General features: G+C 44.1%; 2 protein-coding genes across 2 annotated transcripts; one reads left to right on the top strand and one right to left on the bottom strand.

The window, feature by feature from the left end:
- Positions 1-3,937: 3,937 nt before the first annotated feature.
- LOC119659356 (uroporphyrinogen-III synthase) lies at positions 3,938-5,326 on the top strand. The gene has a single exon (XM_038067408.1). The coding sequence runs from the start codon at positions 4,077-4,079 to the stop codon at positions 4,872-4,874; it is 798 nt and encodes a 265-aa protein (XP_037923336.1). The 5' UTR covers positions 3,938-4,076; the 3' UTR covers positions 4,875-5,326.
- On the bottom strand, positions 4,887-11,919 carry LOC119659355. Its single transcript, XM_038067407.1, has 5 exons — positions 11,747-11,919; positions 11,095-11,359; positions 9,848-10,911; positions 9,742-9,787; positions 4,887-5,081 (listed from the first exon to the last, which is right to left on the bottom strand). Exons 1-5 carry the CDS (start codon positions 11,784-11,786, stop codon positions 5,024-5,026), a joined length of 1,473 nt encoding a protein of 490 aa, XP_037923335.1. The 5' UTR covers positions 11,787-11,919; the 3' UTR covers positions 4,887-5,023.
- Between the last annotated feature and the right edge of the window lie 10,986 nt (positions 11,920-22,905).

The following is a 22,905-nucleotide window of genomic DNA, read 5'->3' as shown; positions in this document are numbered from 1 at the left end:
AGCGGGAAAATCAAAATTAGATGGGTAGTATGCAGGGTATGAATGCGGATAGTCCCCACCAAGTGCTACATATGTGTGGCCAAGTTGTCCACCACCGAGGCACTGCAGCCGAGGGATTCCGACGACCGGGAGCCTGTTGGTCCACTTGCTGTTGCTGGGACTACGAGCCCCAGCGCCATAACTTTACATCTCCTCTCTTCCTATTGGTTTATTATTCTAGGCGACCTTCCCATAGCTGTCTGTCCATCTGTCTGTCCACCACACGCACTTTTTTTAAAAACTGCTGTACCGATTGATATGAAGTTCGGTGGGACAATTGAAATTGTGAAGGTCTACGCATGCACGGAGAAATATGGTTCTATATTGAGTTTAAGGGGGAGGGGAAGGGGACCAATACATGCAAAAGGAGGGTGTAAATCTTTTTTCTACCGAACATAGCCATGTGGGGTATCAAATGAAAGGTCTCTCTTAGTACTTGGCGTCCAACTTCCGGTTGGTATAAACAGTTGAAGCGGAAATTTATGACGTTGAAGTAGATCTTGAATTGTTTAGAAAGTTTTAAGGAAACCAGGTGTCTACGGCCAAGTGCTCAAGGAGGGTGGCGGGGGCCGTTTCTGGGAGAAGAGCATTTGATTTTCGAGTTTATTAATGAAGTATAAGAAAAATGTAAGCCTCGATATCTGACCGTAAATTAATTCTAAAAGCAGCTTACAACATATTCTCTACATCTACATTTCGATATGTCCTTCTCATCCTGCCCAACCGTTCCTTAAAATATCACTCAAGTCCGAAGAGCTACAAAGCTGCATCTGAAGCGCGAAACATCCCGTCCTCCCTTTGTTTACTTCATGTCTAAAGTTTTAAAGGCATTCCTTCACGATTCTGACTAGCTTCTTAGGGTTTTTAAGACGACCTAAGCCAACTTATTTATTCCTGTTTTCGTCAAGCATGGATGATTCCGACGTAGTGTACTTTGGGAAGGACCTATTTGGCAGAAAGGATAAAAAAATGCCAGATTATATCACCGTTGATAAAAGCAATTCCCTTTCTTCAGTTAGTTCAAAGCTATAATAAAAGCATCTCGGTCTGGCTTTCATACGTCCATTGTTGAACAGGTTCCTTCTCGTCTCGAGTGCGTCCTTATCCCAAGTCAATAAGAGTTGAAACATATTCGAACATCGTACTATGCATACTATACTACAAACAAAATATTTGAATTCCAATAAAGCAGCCATTATCCCTCCCACAGTGCCAAAAAATTTCAACTTCGAACTAATAACAACATTTCTGTCGATATCATCATCCTTTCTACACGTAGTTATGCACCCGAATAAAAAAAGCAGTTTCGTCCTTTCGTGCTTATCCTTCTTCTCGTCGCTTATCGTTCGATTTGTGGATTTGTACGAATGAATTTCATCCAACCTAAAATAGCAATAGTACGAAATCGTCTCAGAATGTCTCACTATCTGAATTCCAAGAGCCATTTATGTTTCCCAACCATTCCCGAAAGGACATTGTTTATTTTGCGATTGTAACAGAATGTGGCGACGATGGTGGCTCTTGTATCAAAGGGAAGACGATGGAAGGTCTGTTCGTCTACTTTACAGTTTTATCTTTTGAACTTTGAATGCGACGTATTTCAGGACGCTATTCATCCTTTCTTCGCTTTATCTTAGTCTTATTTATTGCATTGGATGCTTCTTCAATTGAATTTGTTCTCTTTATGGGTGTAGAAGTTGGAGAGTGGTATACATGCTGGGGGGTTGAAAAAAACTGAGAACGAAGAGACAAGTGGGAAAATCTAATCAAAAATTTTAAACGCTGATATCCCCTTGAATAGCGAAACTTTTGATAATTAGGGCCGGAAAGTGATACATATGAGATGAAAGTCTCAAAATTAAAAAAAAAATCGCAAAAAATCCAACAAATTTTTGGCAAACTATGAAGGAATCTAAAAGAGGGTCAGGAACCAAAAACTCTGGTAGTCTTCCAGAATCATCATCAACGGCGCAACAACCGGTATCCGGTCTAAGCCTGCCTTAATAAGGAACTCCAGACATCCCGGAGATCCTGGAGGGATGGTAGTTTGTGATATACGCCGACCATCGCCCACTTTCGCACTGACTCAGCACTCCGACAAGGCCTCACCAGACAAGGCAACTCTACTTCATCGGCCAGTTTGACACCTGCTTCGAGTACACGATCGGTGATCAAAACGTAGTAGCAGACACTCTGTCTCGCGTGAAGACGGTCTGTAAGCCTACCACACTCAGTTCCCATACTATCAGTGAGGCACAGACGAACAAGTGTTGCATTTCATCGTCAGCCCTTGTTTTAAGTTTCGCCGACTCGAGTTGGACGGCCATGCGTCCTACTGCACAGAGTTTAACGGGACGATCAAGCCGTATTTATTGGTGTAACTTCGCCACCAGGTTTTGACACCGGTCACCGAGTGGCATAAACAAGCGGCCGGCCCATAGTCAAGCGTACACCGCTTAAGTTCTTTTGGCCGAGTCTTCGCACTGTGTCTTGCGCTGGGCCAAGCAATGTGTGCCATGCCAGCTGTTTGAAGTACAACGCCGCGAGCAGCGGTACTTTTAAAACTTCTGATGCTCGCTCTGGTGACATCAACGTGGATCTCATCACGCTTCCTATTCCTGGATACAATGGCTGCCACCATCGCATCGACCGTATTCGATCACTGGATTTCAAATTTTTGGTATGCCTCTGTACATCACCGCTGATCACGGTCGTCAATTTGAGGATGACCTGCTCGTCCAGCTCAAACGCTTCGTGGGAGCGAAACAGGTCAACAGAATACCCTGCTACCCCCAGGCCAATGGAATAGTAGAACGGATGCATCGCACCCTCAAGGCCGCGTTAAAGTGCCCGTCGGAAAGTTCATGGCTCCGAGCACAGCAGTTTCAAAGAGGATCTGCAAGCCTCTTTGGTTGAAATGATTTTCGGTTCATTGGTCCGCATTCTGGGCGAGCTCATCCCTCCTCAGAATAAACCAGCCACCAGCCCCAAGGACTTCGTCACAGACTTGCGCAGCTTTAGAGTTATTCGTCCAGTGCCAGCGTCTAGGCATGAACATCAACATACTTTCGCTAGAGTAGTCGTATACCGGACCGCATCGAGAGATAAAACGGTTTGACGTTCAAACGTTCCACGTACTTGCTAAAGAGGTCGCAAAAGTCCTCTCTACGGACCGCCTGAAACCTGCTTATTTCGAGGGGGTTAATTCCACTATCTAAGCCGCCGCAAGCTCAGTCACCTCAGCAGTTGCAACTTGTGCCTACTAATCTGCAACTTTGAATCTATCGGCTCTTGGACAAAACGATCACAGCATCGCTTCCCCCAAACGGGGAGTTACATTTTCACTCCCTTCGCTGGCTGCGAAGGTAATTGGGGAGAGAACAACTGTGGTACCGCCAACTCAGGGCAAGTAAGGATTAGTCCCGCACGAGATATTCCCTTGTAAATCAATTCAATCGTAGCGGTCCTAGGGGTCAGACGCAAATCATTTCACTGTACTTACGTCGTAGTTTTTATAACCGACCTCCCTTTTCTCTTCCTTTTTATTTAGTTATGAACCTAAGGACTAAAGATATTTGGCCTCTTAAGTACTTTCGCGTAGAAGATTTACGAAATTAAGCACTCCGAAGAATAAAAAGTCGCCAGAAATTTTTTCCCATAATTTCATGCCCTGTTCACTTATAGTTTTATTTCCCGACATAGAAGTATCTTGAAAATAATAATTTTCGTTGTTCTCTGGAGATTGAATACTAAATCAAACGGGGAAGCCCCTAACGAGATTTCAGTTACAAAAATTGACTCGAAATAGCACTGCATTGCCTTCAGTTAGAAAATACATTCAACCACACTCAAGTTGAATTCAATTGAAATCAACTGATCAGCTGCTCGCAATCTGACACTCATATGTTTACCACTTGCTGCCAACAATGTGACACTTGACCCGTATCGCGAAGTTATTTAGTTCGACGAATAAATCCAACAAGTGAGAGTGTGCAGATATCGAGCACTTTCAAAGTCAAATTTCACTTTCGGTAACTATGAAGCGTGTCCTAATTCTCAAGTCAGAATCCGACAGTTCGGAAATCTACGCGAGTCTCCTTGCGGAGAATAATTTCGAGGCAGTGTTCATTCCAACGTTGGGTTTTGGCTTCAAGAACTTGGAGGAGCTCCGAGGGAAGCTCTTGGCTCCAGAAAAACACAGTGGCCTGATATTCACGAGTCCTCGCTGCGTGGATGCTGTCCAAAGTGCCTTGCAGGGCGCCCCGCTGCCTGAACAATGGAAGGAGTTACATAATTACTGCGTCGGTGAAGTAACGCACAACTACATAAAATCATGCTTGGACGGGCTGAACTCGCTGGGAAAGGAGTCGGGGAACGCCAACAACTTGGCGGATTACATCAAAGAACAATTCGAGGGCAATAAGTCGTTGCCGCTGCTGTTCCCTTGCGGCAATTTGCGTACCGACGCTCTGTTGGTGAAGCTTATGGACGCAGGGTTCCTGCTGGATGCCTGCGAAGTGTACGAGACGATTCCTCATCCGGACCTCGCCGAGAATCTCAGTGAAGCCCTGAAGGCAGAGAACGTGGAATTCATCGCGTTTTTCAGTCCATCAGGCGTGAATTGCTGCTACGAGTACTTCACGAAGAATAATGTTAACTTGACCAACAAGAAACTAATCGCCATTGGGCCGAGCACTCGAAAATCAATGGAAAACAAAGGTCTGACCGTGTATAGAACCGCAGAGAAACCGTCCGTAGAGTACCTGATCAAAGTCCTCCTCAACCCCGACGGGGCGGCTCCTACAGCATCCGAAAATGGAACAAAGGACGAGTGACACAAACCTAGCGAGTCTTGATTTGAAACTTTATTGCTAAACATCTCCTGGGAGTAATTATCACACGAAAAACTATAACAAAAATTATTAAATTGGCTGGAAAACCGTCCGTCCTGCAGTAGCGGCTGGCGCCCTCCGCGAAGTCGTCCCTAAGATACTGATTCGTCGTGGCCGGACCCTTTGCCGTACGACTCGCGCGGGTGCAATCTAAAACAGAGAAAAAGTGATTGGATTAGTTTTGGATCGATTTAGATTTTGTAGCTTTGCAATTTGTTATGTTTTTATTTGCTTCGCTGAATTTAGTTTAAAAATAGACGAGCGGCCGAGGAACGGTCCGTCTAATAGCGGTTCAGCGAGAGCTGCAAGTTTTGTACATATTTATCTCGAGGTAGAGGTGGACAATGGCTGCTTTTGCTTTCAGCATTTTATCAATAAATTTTTATTATTCTTTATGTAGGACGTTTTGTTTTCGATTTGCGTTTTGATTTTGATTTGGTTTTCCTTTGCTTTATGGATTTCAATTGAACACCGTCAGGAGAAAATCCTTCTGATCGCTTTTTTGCTTTTGCCCTCACCTTTATCCTCTTTAGTTTAAGGACATACGGTTCGAGGGATGAACGACAAAACGTAGGTTTCTCGACATGATCGTTAGAAGCATTGACCGAGAACCTACGTACACATTTTACGCCGATGCTTGGAGTGAAAATAGAACGCAGAAAGTCAACACAGAGCAGGTGGTCAACGCTGTGCTGTTTTGTGGCTAAGTGCCAAGGTTTCAGGACTAAATTCATTTCGAACCCGTGAGACAAATGGAGGAGGTGACCGAGAGTGGGCAGATTCGAAAACATTTCTATTGAACGCATATTAATGGAAATCGAGAATAAAAATTGGAAATTATAGCCCTCATTTATCATCTATGTCTTTTTGTAAAATTTGCCATGATAATGTTTAAGAAATGTGATATAATTTGTCCTGAGACTGATTCACAAGGTCGCATATTTCGCTTCAAACAGCTTGTACAGCTACCATTCCGATATAAACTCTTGCGGTGGGGCCTACAAAGAGGTGGGGCCTACAAAGGCTGCGCCTCAGGTGACCTGTCCATACCTCCTGAAAAAAAACCACGAAGCCAAACGACGATATAATACCCCCCGTAACTGCGGAGGAACTGTGGGAAATATGTAGTAGGCTCGGCGATATCAAGGCCCCAGGTTTGGATGATGTCCCTAACAGAGCCTCGAAGCTGTCAGTTAAGACTCTGCTCGACCTTTTCACAAACACCTTCGAAGCGTGCCTAGAAGAACTAATATTCTGTTCTCAGTGGAAAAAGCAAAAGTCGGTGTTGCTTACCAAACCCAACAAGCCATCTGGAGACCTAGCATTATATCGTCCTCTCTGCCTGGTAGATGCAATGGGGCAGATGTTGGAGAGTGTCATCTACAACACTTGTAAACCCAGCATCATATCGCACGATCAGCCAATTGGGAAGATGATGTACAGATACGCATCATCCAAAACAGTAATGGCTTGTTTTTTTGTTGAGGATGCTTGGAGTCCTGAGTCCGCACTCACTTGATGAGGGGCCGGACCACTTGTGGCCTTCGGATCCCTCTTTATAAGTTTAACACCCAAGTCTTTAAGAAAGTTGACTGACAGCCAAAGGGTAGTATAAGTCCCAGGGCGAAACCTGGATTGATACCCACGATGGAGCATAAAACCTGGGAAACGCCTGCTGAACCAACACCAACAGCTCTACTACCAAACCCTATTTCCACCTCTACGTGGTGATCAATGGGAGTCCTTTCTTCATGAAAAACTGCAGACGGAGAAGGATGAAGGCGTCTTAGTTTGGTCTGAGCAGTAGGAGTGTTAGGACGTGTCTTTGCGTCTGTTTTTCGATTCTGTCACTGCGTAATGGAGCGCTCCCTGGAACAGCGGTACGCAATCAAGTTTTGTGTGCGACTTAGGAAGAATGCAACAGAAATTTATCAAATTCTTCAAGGGGCCTTTAAGGGGAGCCAGAATCCAAAAGGCAGAGCTCCGAGTGGCACACACAATCTTCTTCTAAACCCAAAAAAAGCGCGCATGAGCAAGTCTCGCATCAAGGCGATGCTAATTGTCTTCTACGATGTCAGAGGATTAATCAATTTTAAGTACCGTACCGTAAGGGCACCTTTTTCGTGGAAGTGCTCAAGAGACTGAAACGACTCGCACACGTCAGGCCTGACATCAAAGACGTTTTCAACCTCCACCATGGCAATACCCTCTGCCACAGGGCCTTCGTTGTTACCAACTTCCTGACCCACAACAAGACCTCCGTGGTGCCCCGGCCTCCTTGCATTCCTTTTGATTTTTTTGTTCCTCCGACTGAAAAAATAGCTGAAGGGAGAGCACTGAAAGCCGGTGGAGAAGATTTCAGCTCAAGTTACAAAGTTCTTGAGAGGCATTCCAGTCGAGAAGTGTCAGGGTGCTTTCCAGGCGTGGCAGATCCTCTCTGTTTCGATACAGAAGGAGACTATTTTGAAGAATTTTAACGGTCTGCACCAATCGGATGAATAAATCTATTTTTCCCGGTAAATACGCATTACGCATATTGAGATAACCTCTCCCATCGAAAATCACAACCGATAACAGCTACGATGATGACATCTGCGCAACCAATAGAGCCTAAAAGGTAGAAGAGGGTGGGAGTTGTTTGTTTAGAGAACCTCTTCCCTTTGGTTTCTCCACTGATAGAGCTCAATGTTCTTTGCGAGGACAGAAACCAGATGATTTTAGGCAACACGATCTGCAAGTATTTCTCAGCATCTCTCTGATAAATGCTGTTCGGAGAGAGTTCCTCTGTATCTGTATCTATAGCGAATACCATTCCAGGCAGAACACAATGTCAGAGAATTGTGCTTTTCTAATCAATCTTGTTTGTTACTGCTTTGTTTTGCTAAAAAAACGCTCATGCTCGAACCTCACTTCAATTCAAGGTGCTTAACCATTGGTTTTACGATCCTATAATCAACTGACCGATTGATACGTTCGGTTAGGGTTTCCTTTTTAGTCAAGATGACTACCTCGGTTTTTTTTTTTTCGGAAAGTCTAGTCTTAGTAGGATATCGTAGGATGTGTTCCAGAGGTCCGGCCTTAGAATGGGCTCCATAGAACAGGGAGTGGTCTCTCAAGGAATTAAAGGTATTTCTGATATCAAGCGTTACAAGGAGCACTACTCATTGAAATCAACGGCTGTGCATCTCAGCTCCATGAACAGCATTCACTACTTCCATGATAGCGTCCACTGTAGATCTTCTTGTTCTAAAACCGAACTGTTGTGGGGATAAGTCCTTGGGAGCATGCATTGTTTCATGCGCTTTTCGAGCATTTTGCATTTCAAAGTTGTTCAATGACCTTATATCATGTGGGGACCAATTCTCCATTAACTTTCTCGTCGACCCTTGACAGGACGTAGAACTCCAGTTACCCAATACGACGAGATTCGCAGGAGACTATTCACTTACATATTGTTGCTGAAGATCCGCATGAATAAGCGCAAATAAATTTACAGCATTCGAAGTGCGCATAACGCCAGTCATGCTCCGGAAAAAACAAGAAAGGTTTGTGCCGTGATTTGTAGAGATTGTTCATAGTTGCTATTTTTTCGGACACGTTCCCCACTTGTGGAGACGCGCACGTGGTTTTGATAACGAAAGTGATCCGATAAGAGCTTTCAGTTAATTAGCCTCACCTTTTTCGTATTGAAAATCGTAGAGCGCGTCCTGGATATCCACTGGCTCGAAAATTATCTATAAAAATTTAACCACGCAATATAAAAAAAAGGAAAGGGACTGCAAAATTAGAGCTCCTACAGATTTTTCTCGTGGCCGACACTTTCCTATGTGATTTTGAAGATATTAAAGTAGAGTTTAAACAAACAAAAAATGTGGCGTGTAGACAACAAAGGCAGGCCTGATGAGAGCGGGATGGAAAGGGGGGATCCTCCTGAGCTCATAGTTTTCTCGTTGGCCTGAACAAAGCCCCATTTTCCGCATCATTTTCACCCCGGGACTCGATTTTTTCTCTATAGCCCTGTTTACGCCATAGTTGGGTGCAGCTGATAGGCAGGCTATAGTAACATCATAGAAGAAGTACCTCGTGAATTCTGGGCTAATGAACTTCGTCACACACAAGCCGAGCATCACGAGGAAGTTCCCCCAGGATTTTCCAACCAAGGCAGAGTGGAGGATCGGCGACATGTTACATTGCTATGACACGGTATTCTTCAGGGATAGATCAAAGATACTCTAAAGAATCGACGTGAAGGTTTTCTCCGAAGCGCGGAGAAAAAAATGGGTTCTACAGTTGAAGTGCGAATCCTCTCGTAATGTATCGGAATAGCACTGTTTTCCAGAATCTAACAGCGTATTCCAAACTGAGATACTGGCAATATGGGAAGGCCATCGGCGAATGACATGAAGTGAATCATAACCACTGATTGACAAGGCGATATCAAAGATGGTGACATTCTCCGTGCTGAAGAGTCAGTCTGGAGATGAACTGAGCGTTCAAAGCCGTTTATCTTTGGGGCTCAATTCATATAGCAATATAGAGAAGAATGAACGAGTAGTCCTTTGGTAGATGTAGTTCGCACCCCTCCGGTGGCTACTTTCACTCGCATTACTTGTCAAGCAAATGGCATAGGCTCACTACTTTTGCTGAATCGGGAGAGATTTAGCCTTCTTGTACCAAGCCTTGGACATGTGAGCAGGTTGAAAAAAGAGTATGAGCTTTCTGGTCCTGGAGACTGAAATATTCTTCAGGTAAATGAAATAGGCTTTTCTGAGCCTGCTCTTTATCTTGTAAAAGAAGAAGAAGAACTTACCGATCATCATTACTATCCAGGGAGAGAGTAGGAGGAGCGTCGATACCTGTGCACAAAAAAAAAGTTTGACTAAGCAATATACATTCAAAATTCGATATTAACAAACCAAATGAACTGTTCCTTCTCAATCCAGGAAGCAAGCTTGGATCCGTCTCATTAAAGCATTCGAGGGCGTCTCTAGGTCGGTTATCATATACATCACCGCCGTACAAAAAGCTACTTCCCGGAGAATACGCGCTTGTACTACTCGGGAACAAAGTTGGAACGATTTGATGCGGCGACGGAAACATAGTGATGTCAATATCCTGCGACTTTTTCAGTATATTCTGGTTATCCTCGTCCACGGCAGGCCATTTGACTACACTCTTCAAAACTTGCAGTCTTGAAATCAATATCAGGAATAGAATGAAGACTATAATTGCCGCCACAACCATTCCAGACCAAAAAAGGATCAATCCATTCGCCTGAGGTTGAATATACCTAGGAAATTTGTTTGCCTTGAAGATGTCCTCTCCAAACTCTCGCCACATAGCTTCTAGGTTTTCCGCACTCAACTCTTGTGGAAAGGAGAACTCGAAACCATTCAAAGGATCTTCTGTAACATCTTCTTCCTTTCCTTCGGCCAAAAGTATGTGGAAAGAAAGCTCGATACACTCCAAATTATTGGGCCATAAACTTGAACATTTAGTGATCGACGTGAAGGTCACATTTTCCGGGTGACATGTTTCCAGAGTCATATTATGGTTCATCGTGAAATTGTTTGTGGCCTGACAAAGGAGCTCCCGAAACAGAGCCCAAGTCTCATTATTCTGATCCCGTTCGCGAACAGTGAGAAGGGTTGAAAATGAAGAAACACCTTCCGGAGCAAATGTGGTTTCCTCGGGTGGTTTGGTTACTGGTGCCGGGATTTCACCGAATGGCGAGTAAGTTAGAAGGAAGCCTCCATGAGTATGGCCGGTGGGTGAGTTTGTGCTGAATTCGATTTGTAAATGAGGCGAATGAGGCGATCGAAGTTTCAAGGGAGATTTCAGTTTGCCTGTGAGGATGATACCGGAATCGTCTTCCTCGGAATCGGCATCGGCAAGATGGATTTTTAGGAAGTCGGTGGTGGGATCAATGTCGAAGAAGTGAAGAACTAGTTCGAATCCTGTTGCGTTTTCTACGGTTATACTGAAATGGAAAGAGGGATTTCAATTGCATGAATATGAACAGAATTAAAATTTTGAATGATGGACGGGGGACTGTGACTAGGTCTCAGTTCCAACCACCATAGCGTTAATTAATTTCGGTTGAGTCCCCTCTTCCATGTCCTTCAGTCTGGCGGTTTATTTTCTTCGCTTCCTTTCAACTTACTTCCATACATTATGACTCCTTGGTGGATATGGATTTGGATAATTCTCAGATTTTATTTCTACAGCCTCAGGAGTATCATTTTTATACGATTCGTAATCTACTTCATTATAAGCAACCCTGGAGCCATTATTCCGTTGCAACCGTTCTAATGAGCTTATCTGAGGCTGGGACTCCTCAATGTGAAGATGCGATGAGTGGGTAGCAGGCGTTGCTGTTGTGGTTGCTGTTATCGACGCTGAGTTGTTTTGACTATTTACGCTTAGGACTGGAAGAGAAAACAGAATGGTTGGTCGGAAGTTAGTAGAAAGATTGGCACTGGATGCCAGCAAATTGTGAATTCGGTATTCTAACTATTCAATTCAGAAGCTGAAGAGCAAAACGATTCATCTAAATTATGCCAAAAAATGCCAATTAAAACTTAATAATTGAATATGATAAGATAAGATACATTTTTGCAAACGTTGAATCACATGCACAGCACACATGTTTGTGTATCTTGAGTGGAATTAAACAAAGTAAATGACAGTCTATTACGTTCACAAGATAATTACTTAATACAATCACTTATAACTGATTAACAGCCGCTAACTCCTCCACCACGATAATCACGTCTTCACCTAAATTCCAGCCAAAATAAGTAATCTTCACATACCCAAAGTTAACACCACAAATATCCCTAAATTCTCCTTCATAATTGCGGTCGTCCTGACACTTCAAACTATTCCCCAATTACAAAATTTAAGGCATTAAAACTAAAGAAATTAACAGAAACGATTCACTTGTTAATTGGCTTCTTAGAGAAATACAATCACAATCGAAACAAGAGGAACGTTATCTAAAATTATTAGTGGAATGATAAGACAACCAGTCGCTGGAGATAAGATATCTTTTATAGCGTAGTACAGGTATCATTCATGCACATTGCATCGTTTGTCTCTCCGCAATTAAATTATACATTTTGGGGGTCGTTTTTGGGGGAAAAGACGGCATGAGGTGTGATTTATCTTTGTTTTGATTATGGGAAAATTTGTTTGTTCTGTGTTTATCAGCGGCATCTTTATGGGCAGTTTCCATAATTATGGACCAAAGTATCTTTTCCTTCGCTTCACATATGGGCAGGCAGATGCCTTCACAAGATAGTTTTAGAGGCAGGTAAAGTTTGTAGTACGTTTCGAACTACGCGGGGTCCTGGGTCCTGGGTCCATTTGGTTATTCTCGATCCAAGGGCCAGGGGAATCAAGTAGCATTTAGCATGGCGCGGTTACCATACCTGTACATCGTTTATTTCCTACTTCAATCTTAGCAGATTTATTTTTATATTATTGTACTGAGGATGGTTAGTTAGTTAGTTTAGTTTAGTTTACTGGGGTGAGCCGCACCTCCAAGCACTCAGGCCATTGTTAGGCCTATTGTACTATCCCCGTAAATCGTCTATTCAATGGCTTCCCGCCTACGGCATTCATAGGCTTTAGTGAATCTGAGAACATTCTCCAGAAGCAGAGAGTTTGTAGATTCTTCATTGAAGAAAACCTTACCAATGTGTCTTCATCTGAGATCTGAGGAAGCCCGGCAGCTGCATAAAAACTGCAGGACCGTCTCCTCCTCCTTCTCACATTGGCTGAACATAGCCGAAACTACCACCCCAATCTTTTCCATATGGTAATTTAAGCAGCAGTGTCCCGTTAGAAGCCCTACTAAGGTTTTCATGTCTCACTTCATAAAGGACAACAATACTGCCACTCTGGCGACCCCAGGTTCTTTCACAAGGATTTTCGCATGCCGGCAAGAGTTCAGATTTCTCCATTCGGCTGCGTGAATCCTTGTAGTTTCACCCTTCAGAGTAGACTTGATAGTGGATGACCAGATTCCAACAGCTAGCTCTGGTCCCACCATTGTGGATCCAGACCCTCGGCGAGCAAGTCTGTCAGCCTCCTCCTTACCCGGCACTCACATCAGGAATGTTTCGTTCAGTCGGCCAAGTTTCACCCAGCACCTGATGACAACTCCACACAAACTGGCTTGATATGTCGTTGCTGTTTAGTGCTGATAATGCTGCTTTGACTGTCGGATCAGATTCGAATGGTGTGACCCCTCCATTTTTGTTGCAGACATTCTTCTGCTGCCAATGAAATGGCATATATCTCCGACTGGAATATGGTCGTCACTTTTTCGAGGGGTCGGGTCAGTTTCATAATCGGATTCCCCGAGAACACCCCTGCTCCCGATCCGCCCTCCACGACTGACCCGTTGGTGATGATTGAGTCTGCAATCTGAAAAGACTCATTCTTGTTTTTGGTAATTACGACGTGTACGTCTTTTCAAAGACGAAACTGGAAACCGTATGATCGGCCGGCATCAGGGCTACCGGATGTTTGTTAAGGAATTTGCAGATAGACGCATGACCGTATGATTGGCTGCCTCTCCACGCTCCAATGGTATCGTGTCTATATGCATATGCGTCATTGGCTGTTTTCTGTGTCACCTCCAAGTAAATGGGGGGTAGATTTAGAATAGCTTCAAATGCCGCAGTCGGCGTAGTACTCATTGCTCCAGTAATACTTAGGCAATAAGCCTCTGAATCTGCGTTAGCAGGAAGCTGCTATCAAAGTTTAGTCTCGGTCACCAGACGATGCATGCATACATCAAAATGGGTTTTAGTATAGGTGTATACATAGATGTATACGTTCCTTTTGATGAAAGTCCCCAGGTCTTACCTATCACATTCCTACAGCACCAGAGCAATTTGCAGGATTTCTGATAATGTTCCTAGGTATGGTGCTTCTACGTTAACTTGGAGGTGAAATGGACTTCTAAATCCTTGACTGATTGTGCAAGCTGGATTTCCCCTAGGTAGGTAGGTAGCGTATAGCTGCTCCACCTGACGTTCCTACTGAACATAACTAGTCCAGTCTTCCTAGCGTTCATCGTGAGTCCATTGCGAAGGCCCCAACTGTTGATTTCATGCAGAGTTGCATTCAAGCGGTTACATACTCTGTCCGTAAACTTGCCGGTAATTATTACGGCTATTTCGTCCGCAAATGCTTACGCGAAGACTTTTTTGTCCTTCAGGAGCCACAGCAGGGTATCCATTACCAAGAGCTATAACACCGGAGAGAAAACCCTTCCCTGTGGGCAGCCCGTAAGACATCCTGCTTCAATAGACTTCTGGCCGACCAATATGTGGATTTTCCTCCACTGGATCTAACTGATTAATAGCGGTTACATTTCACGCTGTCCTGCCGCATCACAAATTGTCGCAAATGAGGCATAATTGAAGGCACCTTACTGGGAGAAGTTTCCTCCTAAGCTACTCGCACTGCTCAGTATCGTAACCGGACGGATTAGAGTCGCAATACAAGATCCATCTATCGGCTTCGATAGCCTTGGCTGCAAATGAAGGCCTAGCCGTTGCCGGCCTAGCCCTCTTTGTTGTCTTTGTGTCGAAGAGTTGGGATTGTCCGAAGATCGCTTCTGTTTCTCCTTAGCCGCAGGTGCCCCGAACAATTCTTTCCCCTCAACCTTGGAACAGCTTGTGGGTTGCGATTTGCCCGAAGGTGGTTTACCCGAAAACGGTTTGCCCGGAGGTGGTTTACCCGAACGCTGCTTGCTGTCCGTGGATTGGTGCTTATCTATGGGTAAGACTTTAGCTTCAGTAGGTGGCGCCGATTGGAGGCTGGGGTCAGGAGTGCTGACAGAAGGGGTCTGTTTCTTCTTGACCATTAAGACTGGGTCCCAATTAGACGGGCTTCCACCAGAGTAAGTGGAGAATCTGAATCTAGACTCAGGTTCTCCATCGATGAGCTTGGGGTTGCCCCTTCACCGGGGGTTGGATCGTCACGATCGAGACTTAATTGTAGTTTTTCAAAAAGTCTTTGTTTTTGTTTTTTTGTTTCCTCATAATTGGCTGCTGAAGCTGATCTAAATTTTTATTTAAGAATTAAGGAAGTATTGAGACCATTATCCTCCTGATGGCCGACCGAACTAATTGGGGGGGGGGGAACTTCATTTCGATTTAGGAATCGAGGGAGCTCTGAGACCACAATTGGTCCTATCGGCCATTTAGTGGATGGTGGTCCTTGAGTTTTCGCAATTCCTATACAAAAACTTAGATTTACCTAGGCCCAAAATTATGTGTTTTTGAATTTTAATAGGGCGCAAATAACACTTCGATAACGTTGTTCCTGGTGCAGAGTTGAGGTAGCGTCTAATCAGTTATCTCTGCCTTGGACGAAATCGCAAGTCGTCCGTAATTTTTGGGTCTCTTTTTACTCCTTCTCCCTCATCAAAGCCTCTAAAAACCGAGAAAATGCTCATATTTCAACGTCTTTATTTTCAAATACTTTTACCGGTTATAGTATACCTATAAAATACGTTTAAACCTATACCGACTATTCCCTACTTCCCAGTGTTTCAAACCTGGTGTCTGGTATTAAGTGTTCTCTCAGGTGCATGGAACTACTTTGCACAAGTGGCGGACACTGTCCCAGAACACGTATACGGATTTTATCACCCTCCTCACAGAATCTACGGACAGTGTCCATAGATATCCCTAGTTTCCTGAGGTGATAGTTTAACCTGCTGTGCCCAGAGAGTATTCCGGAGATTCTTCGTGGTGAGGTTAAAACAATCTTTAGATCGGTTGGGTTCATATGTCTCCATGAGCACCCTGGACTCTTCCTGGTAAGTTAACCCCGTAAAGTTCCCTCAGCCGTTCCTCTTCATTTTTTAATGTCGTAGTTATGAACCCATTTTTGACTCTACGGAATGGCTCTTGTCGCTGCTCTTTTCCTGGACAGTTCGTTCTAACCCAATATGGCCTAGAACCTAGAGTATCCAGACCTTATTGAGCGAGCCGAACATGTTCAGTCTGTTAAGGCATCCCAGTTTGGAATTTATCTGGTAGGACTTAAGTCCCTTAATAGCCGCTTGGCTGACGCTTAGAATAGCAGTGTTTTCCTCCCTATAGTGCCTTTCGAGGTTAAAGTAGGCACGTCTATTTATGGAGTATATTTCTGTCCGAACTATGCTGGTGTGCTTACCAATTGGTTTAAAGTGCGCTTTCCTTGAATCAGTGACCTCGGCGTCTGCTCCTTCGGCCGTAAGAGATCTGCCAATCAGTTGTTGATTTAAGTCGTATGTCAATGCAACGCTCTCTCAATTTGTCCTGTTGCTCCAACTTCCTATCTAAGCGTTCCATGTTATCCCTTGACATCAGTAATTGTGGATGCCGTCTAGAAAGAATATCGATTTCCTTTCGATTCAGCCATCTCCCCGCTTAACTGGTACTTTCGGGCATTCTGAAGATCGTCCTCCTTGCCTGCACCTGTATGTACATGTGGAGAGGGGTCAATCTTAGAAGCACCTTTAGGGATGCCGTTGCACAAGTTCTAATTGCCCCAATGATACAGCCCCAAGCCAATCTTAGAATTTTTTACAACTCGCTGGCTGTTGTGCTGAATTCCATTCTGCTGCTCAGATTACTGCCCCATAGGTTATTACATATCCGCTCCTATGGATTAGAACAATATCATCAGCGGAACCATTGACCTGCATTCCAGTGTTTGTTAGCTCTCCTAGGGGTTCATCAATTACCCTGCTCCATCCCACCCTGTGGACAACCTTGAGTAGTGTTCATGGCACTAGAATATGTACCTTTCGGTACTTCCATTTGCCTCCTCTCTAACATTCTGCCTCGCGGATTACACCACTTCGTATCTCTGCGTGTGAATGCTCCTTCGATATCTAAAAACGCACGCAATCTTATTTCTTTCGTTTCTATGGTATCCCGTAATATATCCGTCAGTTGCCTTGGGGTAGTTTCGGTTGACCGTCCTGCCCGATAAGCGTGTTGACATGGATGTAGGATGTTCCGAATTGCGCATTAGAACATTAGTTCTAATATACATAGTTGTCTATGATCTTCTCCACCGTTTCATGAACGAACGATGTCAGACAGGTTGGTCTAAAAGGTTTAGGGTGAAAAATATCCTTTTTAACCGCCTTCGGAATGAAGGCCACTCCTGCTCGCCTTCATGCCCATATATCAAGGGCTATGATGTCCCTTACCACTTTTAGGAGAAATCCTAACATGATTTGTTGGCCTCTCTGAAGTAGTACTGGGAAAATGCCATCTACTCTTCAAAGGTTCCCACTGCCCATTTTACTCTAGCTTTTCGAGCATACCTTTTTCGTTAGTTTCCAATTCACCTTTTTCCCCTCTTCTGCCCGTTGTTGGAGTGTCAGGCAGAATGCTATTACCTTCTGCCGTGGAGTAGGACCACGGTAAATGAGTTCTGTGAGCCAGATGTGCTCTGTCCTCTTCATTCTCGGTAAATTTCAATTACCTCCGGCTACGAGCTATCCAATGAGCACGGCTCGAGTAACATCATCCATTGGCGGAGTTGTTTTTTGAATCCTCGGCCTAGATCCGCAGCGTTTTGTTAATACTGTGATCACCTCGTATAGGGTGGGGCAATCACCACCACCTAGCGGTTTTGGAAGGCGAAAGTTTGGTTCCTGCCTGGCTGGTTGGCTGCCAAAAGGCAGTATTCAGTATCAGTCTCTTCTGCCGGGATCAAGCGGTAATCCCAAGACACATGCACCGGAGTGCAACCGCTCACCAGTTGCGTATTCTACAATGGAGTGGCTACTGACGCTGAACACACCTTTTTCTCTTGCGAAAGGTGGAACGGCTTTCGTCAACAGCTTTATGCAGACACAGGGTAGCAATCTCCAGAGATGCTGAATAGCGCTGACAGCTGGAATCGTGTTGCGCATTATGTTCGGGCTCTTCTTATTGCGAAGAAGATTTAACTCGACCGGCGGAGGGACCGGGGGGTAAGCGGATCTCTGAACTAACAACTCCCTTCCTCCTCTCCCCTCCCGTTGGTGAAAGGAATTCCCTGACTTGAAGGCTCTCAAAACCGAGAGAGCGGGAGGTCTTGCCTAAAGTAATGTGTCAAACGGTTCCAGGCTAGTTCTCTGATGGCAGGGAGGTATTTAGTTGGTAGCCCGACAACGTACTGTTGCGGGAGTCCAAACTCATTCATACTCCCAAAAAAAGGCACATGCTAAGTTCAATGTCCTTCCTCTCTGTACACTGTCCTACTTGCACTGTGAGTAGCAACCAAGAAGGATATTGGCTGCTCTCTAGCTGAATGTATTTAGGGAACAGTCTTAGCTTGTCCGCCTGAATGTAACCTCAGATACGAAGCTCTTCATCTAAAAACTATTAGAATACATGACAGCTGTATCCTTAACTTCAGCGACCTATTATGGGAAGCTCGTGTTTTTATGCATCCTTCGATTCTTTCTCAAACTTTCTCTTATGTCGACAGAGCCATGAAACCTTTTGAAGATGCGGCAGCGCTACTGTGATCAATAAAAGTTGTTAGTATCTACTAAAATCGAATGCAACACCCCCCCTACCTTCCACTTACCCTATTATCCCTAGGTGTTTCTGCTTTTCAACTTCGGGTCATCTTTGGCAGGATTAGTCCATGACACTTGATTTATGATTTTCCAAATCCGGCGATGAATTTTTATGACTTCTTCAACTAGATCCCATCCGACTATTATTTGCTCTCATTTTCATCTCCGACTTCAGTCCTGAATTAGGTCAGCCTCTATGTATGCATGTCCATCTACTTCTTTTGGCGCTGCCAGTGTAATTTCCAATTCAAATTATTTCCTTTCATAAAATCGTCCTGAAAGTACGGCAGAGCGATTCAAGCCATATCGAGTGGAATGAAGACAAGCAATTTATCGAGCAGGATGTCCATGTTCCCTTATACATATTTAAATGTGTGTATCTTCGTATCTTCTTGTGAGAGGATGGCATTATCATATCCCAGATACCCACCCCCACCTTGCAGCTGCTCAATATTCGTCTAGCCATCAGCGATCATATTGTTTTATTCATGCCCGCTGTGTGCTGGCCCAACTTTATGTCTCTATAAAATAAAGGAGGAATCCCAAGACCTTCCCACAGGAAACACATCATAATATAGTGCTTTCCGGTGTTATAGCCACGGAACAGTTCATAAACATAAAACGTCCATCATTTAATGATTTCTGAATTACCGCCCCAAAATCGAAGCCATTTGAATGCAAATGGAACGCCGGAATGCGTAAATCTACTCGCAAGGATATAAATGTACAACCGGCGAACCCTTTGCCGGTCGGCCACTCTCCGAAATTTCATTGCCGAAAATCTAATTCCTCGCAGTGAATTTCCTGAGAAAAGAGGCCAACAAGGAAAGGGTTTTCTCCGGTAAACTACACACTTATACGCACGGACATCCCTATAAGTTCGGATCGGTTGGCAACTACCCTTTTTCCTTTTTTCCCGAAACATGGAAAAATTTATTGGTTTTATGTTGCTGATTTTCAGGTTTGCTTTACAAGCGTTGTACCGCACGACGGATGATGTGATTCAGGATAGATTTTCCCAAATGCGCCTGGGGACGAGGAACAGCGAGATATGTTGGATAAAGATGCCAAACTGAACTGCTTGTATGCGGAAAAGGCGAAAATTCGTTTTTCAAATAATGGACGTGCCTTTCCCTGAAGAAGATTTAAGGATTCGAATGTTGTAAATATGGTTGCAGAAAAAACCTAAAGTCCTAAGTATGTAAGTTGAAACGTGGCCTACGAAAGGATATTGGGGAAGCGAAACGGAAATGTGTGAGAAGCATTTTAGCCGAAAATGTTCGGAGAACACGAAAGTTTTCAGGGTTTTATAGAGGGAGGGAGGGTGAGAATGAATGATTTGATATTCCCGTCGGTTGATAGTACATCCCGAATGTAACAAGCTTATGGAAGGGATCAAAGTTCAATTCGTTTACACAGCTGGGGCCGAGATTCACCTTTTTATGGAAAAAAGTGTTGCGGAAATTTCAAACTGAATTTCCTTTGGGACTGGCTGTAACCGTCGATTATATTAACAATGTTCTCATGGAATCTACTTCACTCTTGTCCGCCTCCCTCTACTTAATGCTCCAAACGCCTCCGGCACGAAATCCCAGATTGCTGATGATCTGATATTGTAAACATCATTGGTAGCTCATCGCCTCCACTTGGCCAAGGCTCTGTGCTGCTTGTTCAAACGATAAAGCCAATAATAATCAACATTCATTGGGGGTCATTAACACCTGTTGCTGACGCCCTTTGTAAGCACGTTAAACAGCTATAATTCATACTTTACGAGATATTCACTCCTTCCCACGGAGAACCTCATCTCGGTAGATACGGCTGTGGAGAACGACCGCACACAAATCACAATTTATCGTCGTGCCGAGTCCTTGCGAGGTTGTACGTACGCAGAAAAAAATGATCTCCAATGAATGCTTATTTCGCGGTCGGCTTATTCCCATGATAATAGCGAATACGAATCATCCCCCCTACCCCGGTAAAGCTAGGTTGGCGGAAACTCCTTTGGATATCTTGCGTTCCTGTTATGTTTGCGTACCTTTAATAGACTCGGCCGTAAATCATAATACGTACTTACTCGTGTGTGCATGTTTTCTGTCCTTGCGGGGTCGTCCTTGGAGCGATTCGTCATAGGTACCTGCTTATATGTGTCATGTTAAAAAGAGAATGTGAGACACCTTTTAACTTGGAATGTGTTCCATTTAAGAACACTCATTCTGACGAAAACAGCCCCGTGGAACAGCTCCGTATCTTTCCACCGAGGGAGCTATTAAATGGATGTATTAAAAGACTCTCATTCCGACTCTAAGTGAGTTATCCTTGTTCGCTATTTGCCAGCTGGAAGAGATATTTGAACACGTCAAACAAGCAGTCAAACGACAAACATGTTCCAATTCAAGTATTTTGCATTGTTAGGAGGTGGCATACAGACATTGGGCGGTCTGGATAAACTTTTAGCTGGGGCCGAAATTCGTTTGAATAATTCAATTGATCGTATAGATGTTATCGAACCCTTTTGATTTCCAAACGCAGACGGTTAGAAGGAGATAAGCTGAAGAAAGTGTATTGATTTTCTGGGATGTTTTCATGCGAAATGTGTGACAAAGGAGACAAGAAAGGGTACTTCTATATAAGTGCCTCACAATTTGTGTGATTTGTTGCAATTTCAAACGAATTTAAATTCGAATAGATGAGGTGAAAATGGTTGAAATTCTGAAGCAAATGAGGTGGTAGGAATAAAAGATACTGAGCGACGCTCACGGTTGGGATCGTCATGCCAAGAGGTGAGGTATTTGATTCAACATAGGGAGCGTATCTCTAGACAATCTATGATGAACTCGATCTCTTTTGTGAGCATATCTTGGTGAATATATAGTGGCTCAATAAAGACAGGACATTGATCCATTATTTTTCTAAATGAACAAATGTGGCTAAAAATGAATGCCAACGGAACTGTTATTATGCTTTTAGAAAATTTATAAGCAAATTCATACAAAAATTTTAGCTTTGACCAACCATAACTTGGTTAATAAAGTTAGGGTTTGCACTAAACTTCCCACTATCGTGGCTCACCTTCTTCTTTTTTTTCTTCAGCCTTTGTCCCGTTCACAAGCGGGGTCGGCTCGTCGTGATCGGTTTCGCCATTTAGCTCTATCGAATGCTTGATCTGGGTGTAATCTCGAGGATTTTAAATCCCCATCCAGCGTATCAAGCCACCGTTGTTTAGGCCTGCCTTCTGGTGGTTTACCAGCGACTTAGATGTTCAGACCAATCTTGGCAAGTGAATTCTCGCTAGCACGAATTGCATGACCATACCATCGAAGACGCCTCTCTCGAAACTTTTCCACGATCGGTGCAACCCCATAACGATCGCTGATATCCTCCTTTCGGATGTGATCAAAACGTGTCACACCACTACTCCTACGTAACATCTTCGTTTCCATTACTGCAAGAAGCCGTTCATTGTCTTTAATAGTTGGCCAACACTCAGAACCATAGAGAGCGACAAGAGAAATAACATTGCGGTAAATTTTCGATTTGAGACGTTCGTTGATACGTCGATCACAAAGAACACTTTATCCAGCTTACGTTAATGCGTGAAGCAATTTCATAACGCAGTTTTCCATTGGCTGATAGCGTTGACCCAAGGTATTTAAACCGCTCAGTTCTGGGCAGGTCACTGCCGCTGACAGTGATTGTGTCTGTTTCATGGGGATCGGTCGTCGAAAATTCAGTTTTCTTTATATTCAATTTGAGACCGTGTTGCATGAGGCGACCATTCCGGTTTTGGACAAGTTGCTCGAGATCACTTTTGCCATCAGATGCTAGGAAAACATCATCTACATAAAGCAGTGTGTAGGGCGCGGGACGTTGGATATCCCGTGTGACGGTGTCCATAACAAGAACAAAGAGGAGTGGTGAGAGGGCGCTTCCTTGATGAAAACCAACAGAGGCACGGAGCGGTTTTGATACACCCGCCATAATTTCGGAAAATAGGTTTAACTATTCTCGAATATGTGTAGTAGGCATCATCCTCCACATCCTTGCAATAAATGCAGTCGGACGAACGTGATTTTTAAATTGTATGTAGGTAGGATTGAATATGTCCTCTCGCAAAGCCGCTCGCCGTTGAACATGCGGTACATGTCCTTACTGAGGGAGTCAGCCCATACTTCGGAACCGTAAAGAAGGACGGAATGAACTGTACTCAACAGCAAACGAAGCTTCCTGGACATAGGATTTTCGACATTGGATATAAGTCGGCAATTCACAAGTATTCTAGCAGCACTATTGTATGCGGGGTTGAGAATCCGCTCCAAAAAGCGCATCTTCGTGTCTAACATGCCGCCGATGTATTTAATCGCCAGCTTCGACAAGACT

The sequence above is a fragment of the Hermetia illucens genome, chromosome 6 (assembly GCF_905115235.1).
Source record: "Hermetia illucens chromosome 6, iHerIll2.2.curated.20191125, whole genome shotgun sequence".
NCBI lineage: Eukaryota > Metazoa > Arthropoda > Insecta > Diptera > Stratiomyidae > Hermetia > Hermetia illucens.
This window is presented reverse-complemented; position numbering and strand designations above follow the sequence as displayed.

Excerpts from the sequence above, each read along its gene's own strand:
- LOC119659356 (XM_038067408.1), top strand. The coding sequence starts at position 4,077 with ATGAAGCGTGTCCTAATTCTCAAGTCAGAATCCGACAGTTCGGAAATC.
- LOC119659355 (XM_038067407.1), bottom strand. The coding sequence starts at position 11,786 with ATGAAGGAGAATTTAGGGATATTTGTGGTGTTAACTTTGG. Across the intron at positions 11,360-11,746 it reads ATTTGTGGTGTTAACTTTGG|TCCTAAGCGTAAATAGTCAA; the intron begins GTATGTGAAGAT and ends TTTCTCTTCCAG. Across the intron at positions 9,788-9,847 it reads GAGAAGGAACAGTTCATTTG|GTATCGACGCTCCTCCTACT; the intron begins GTTTGTTAATAT and ends TTTTGTGCACAG.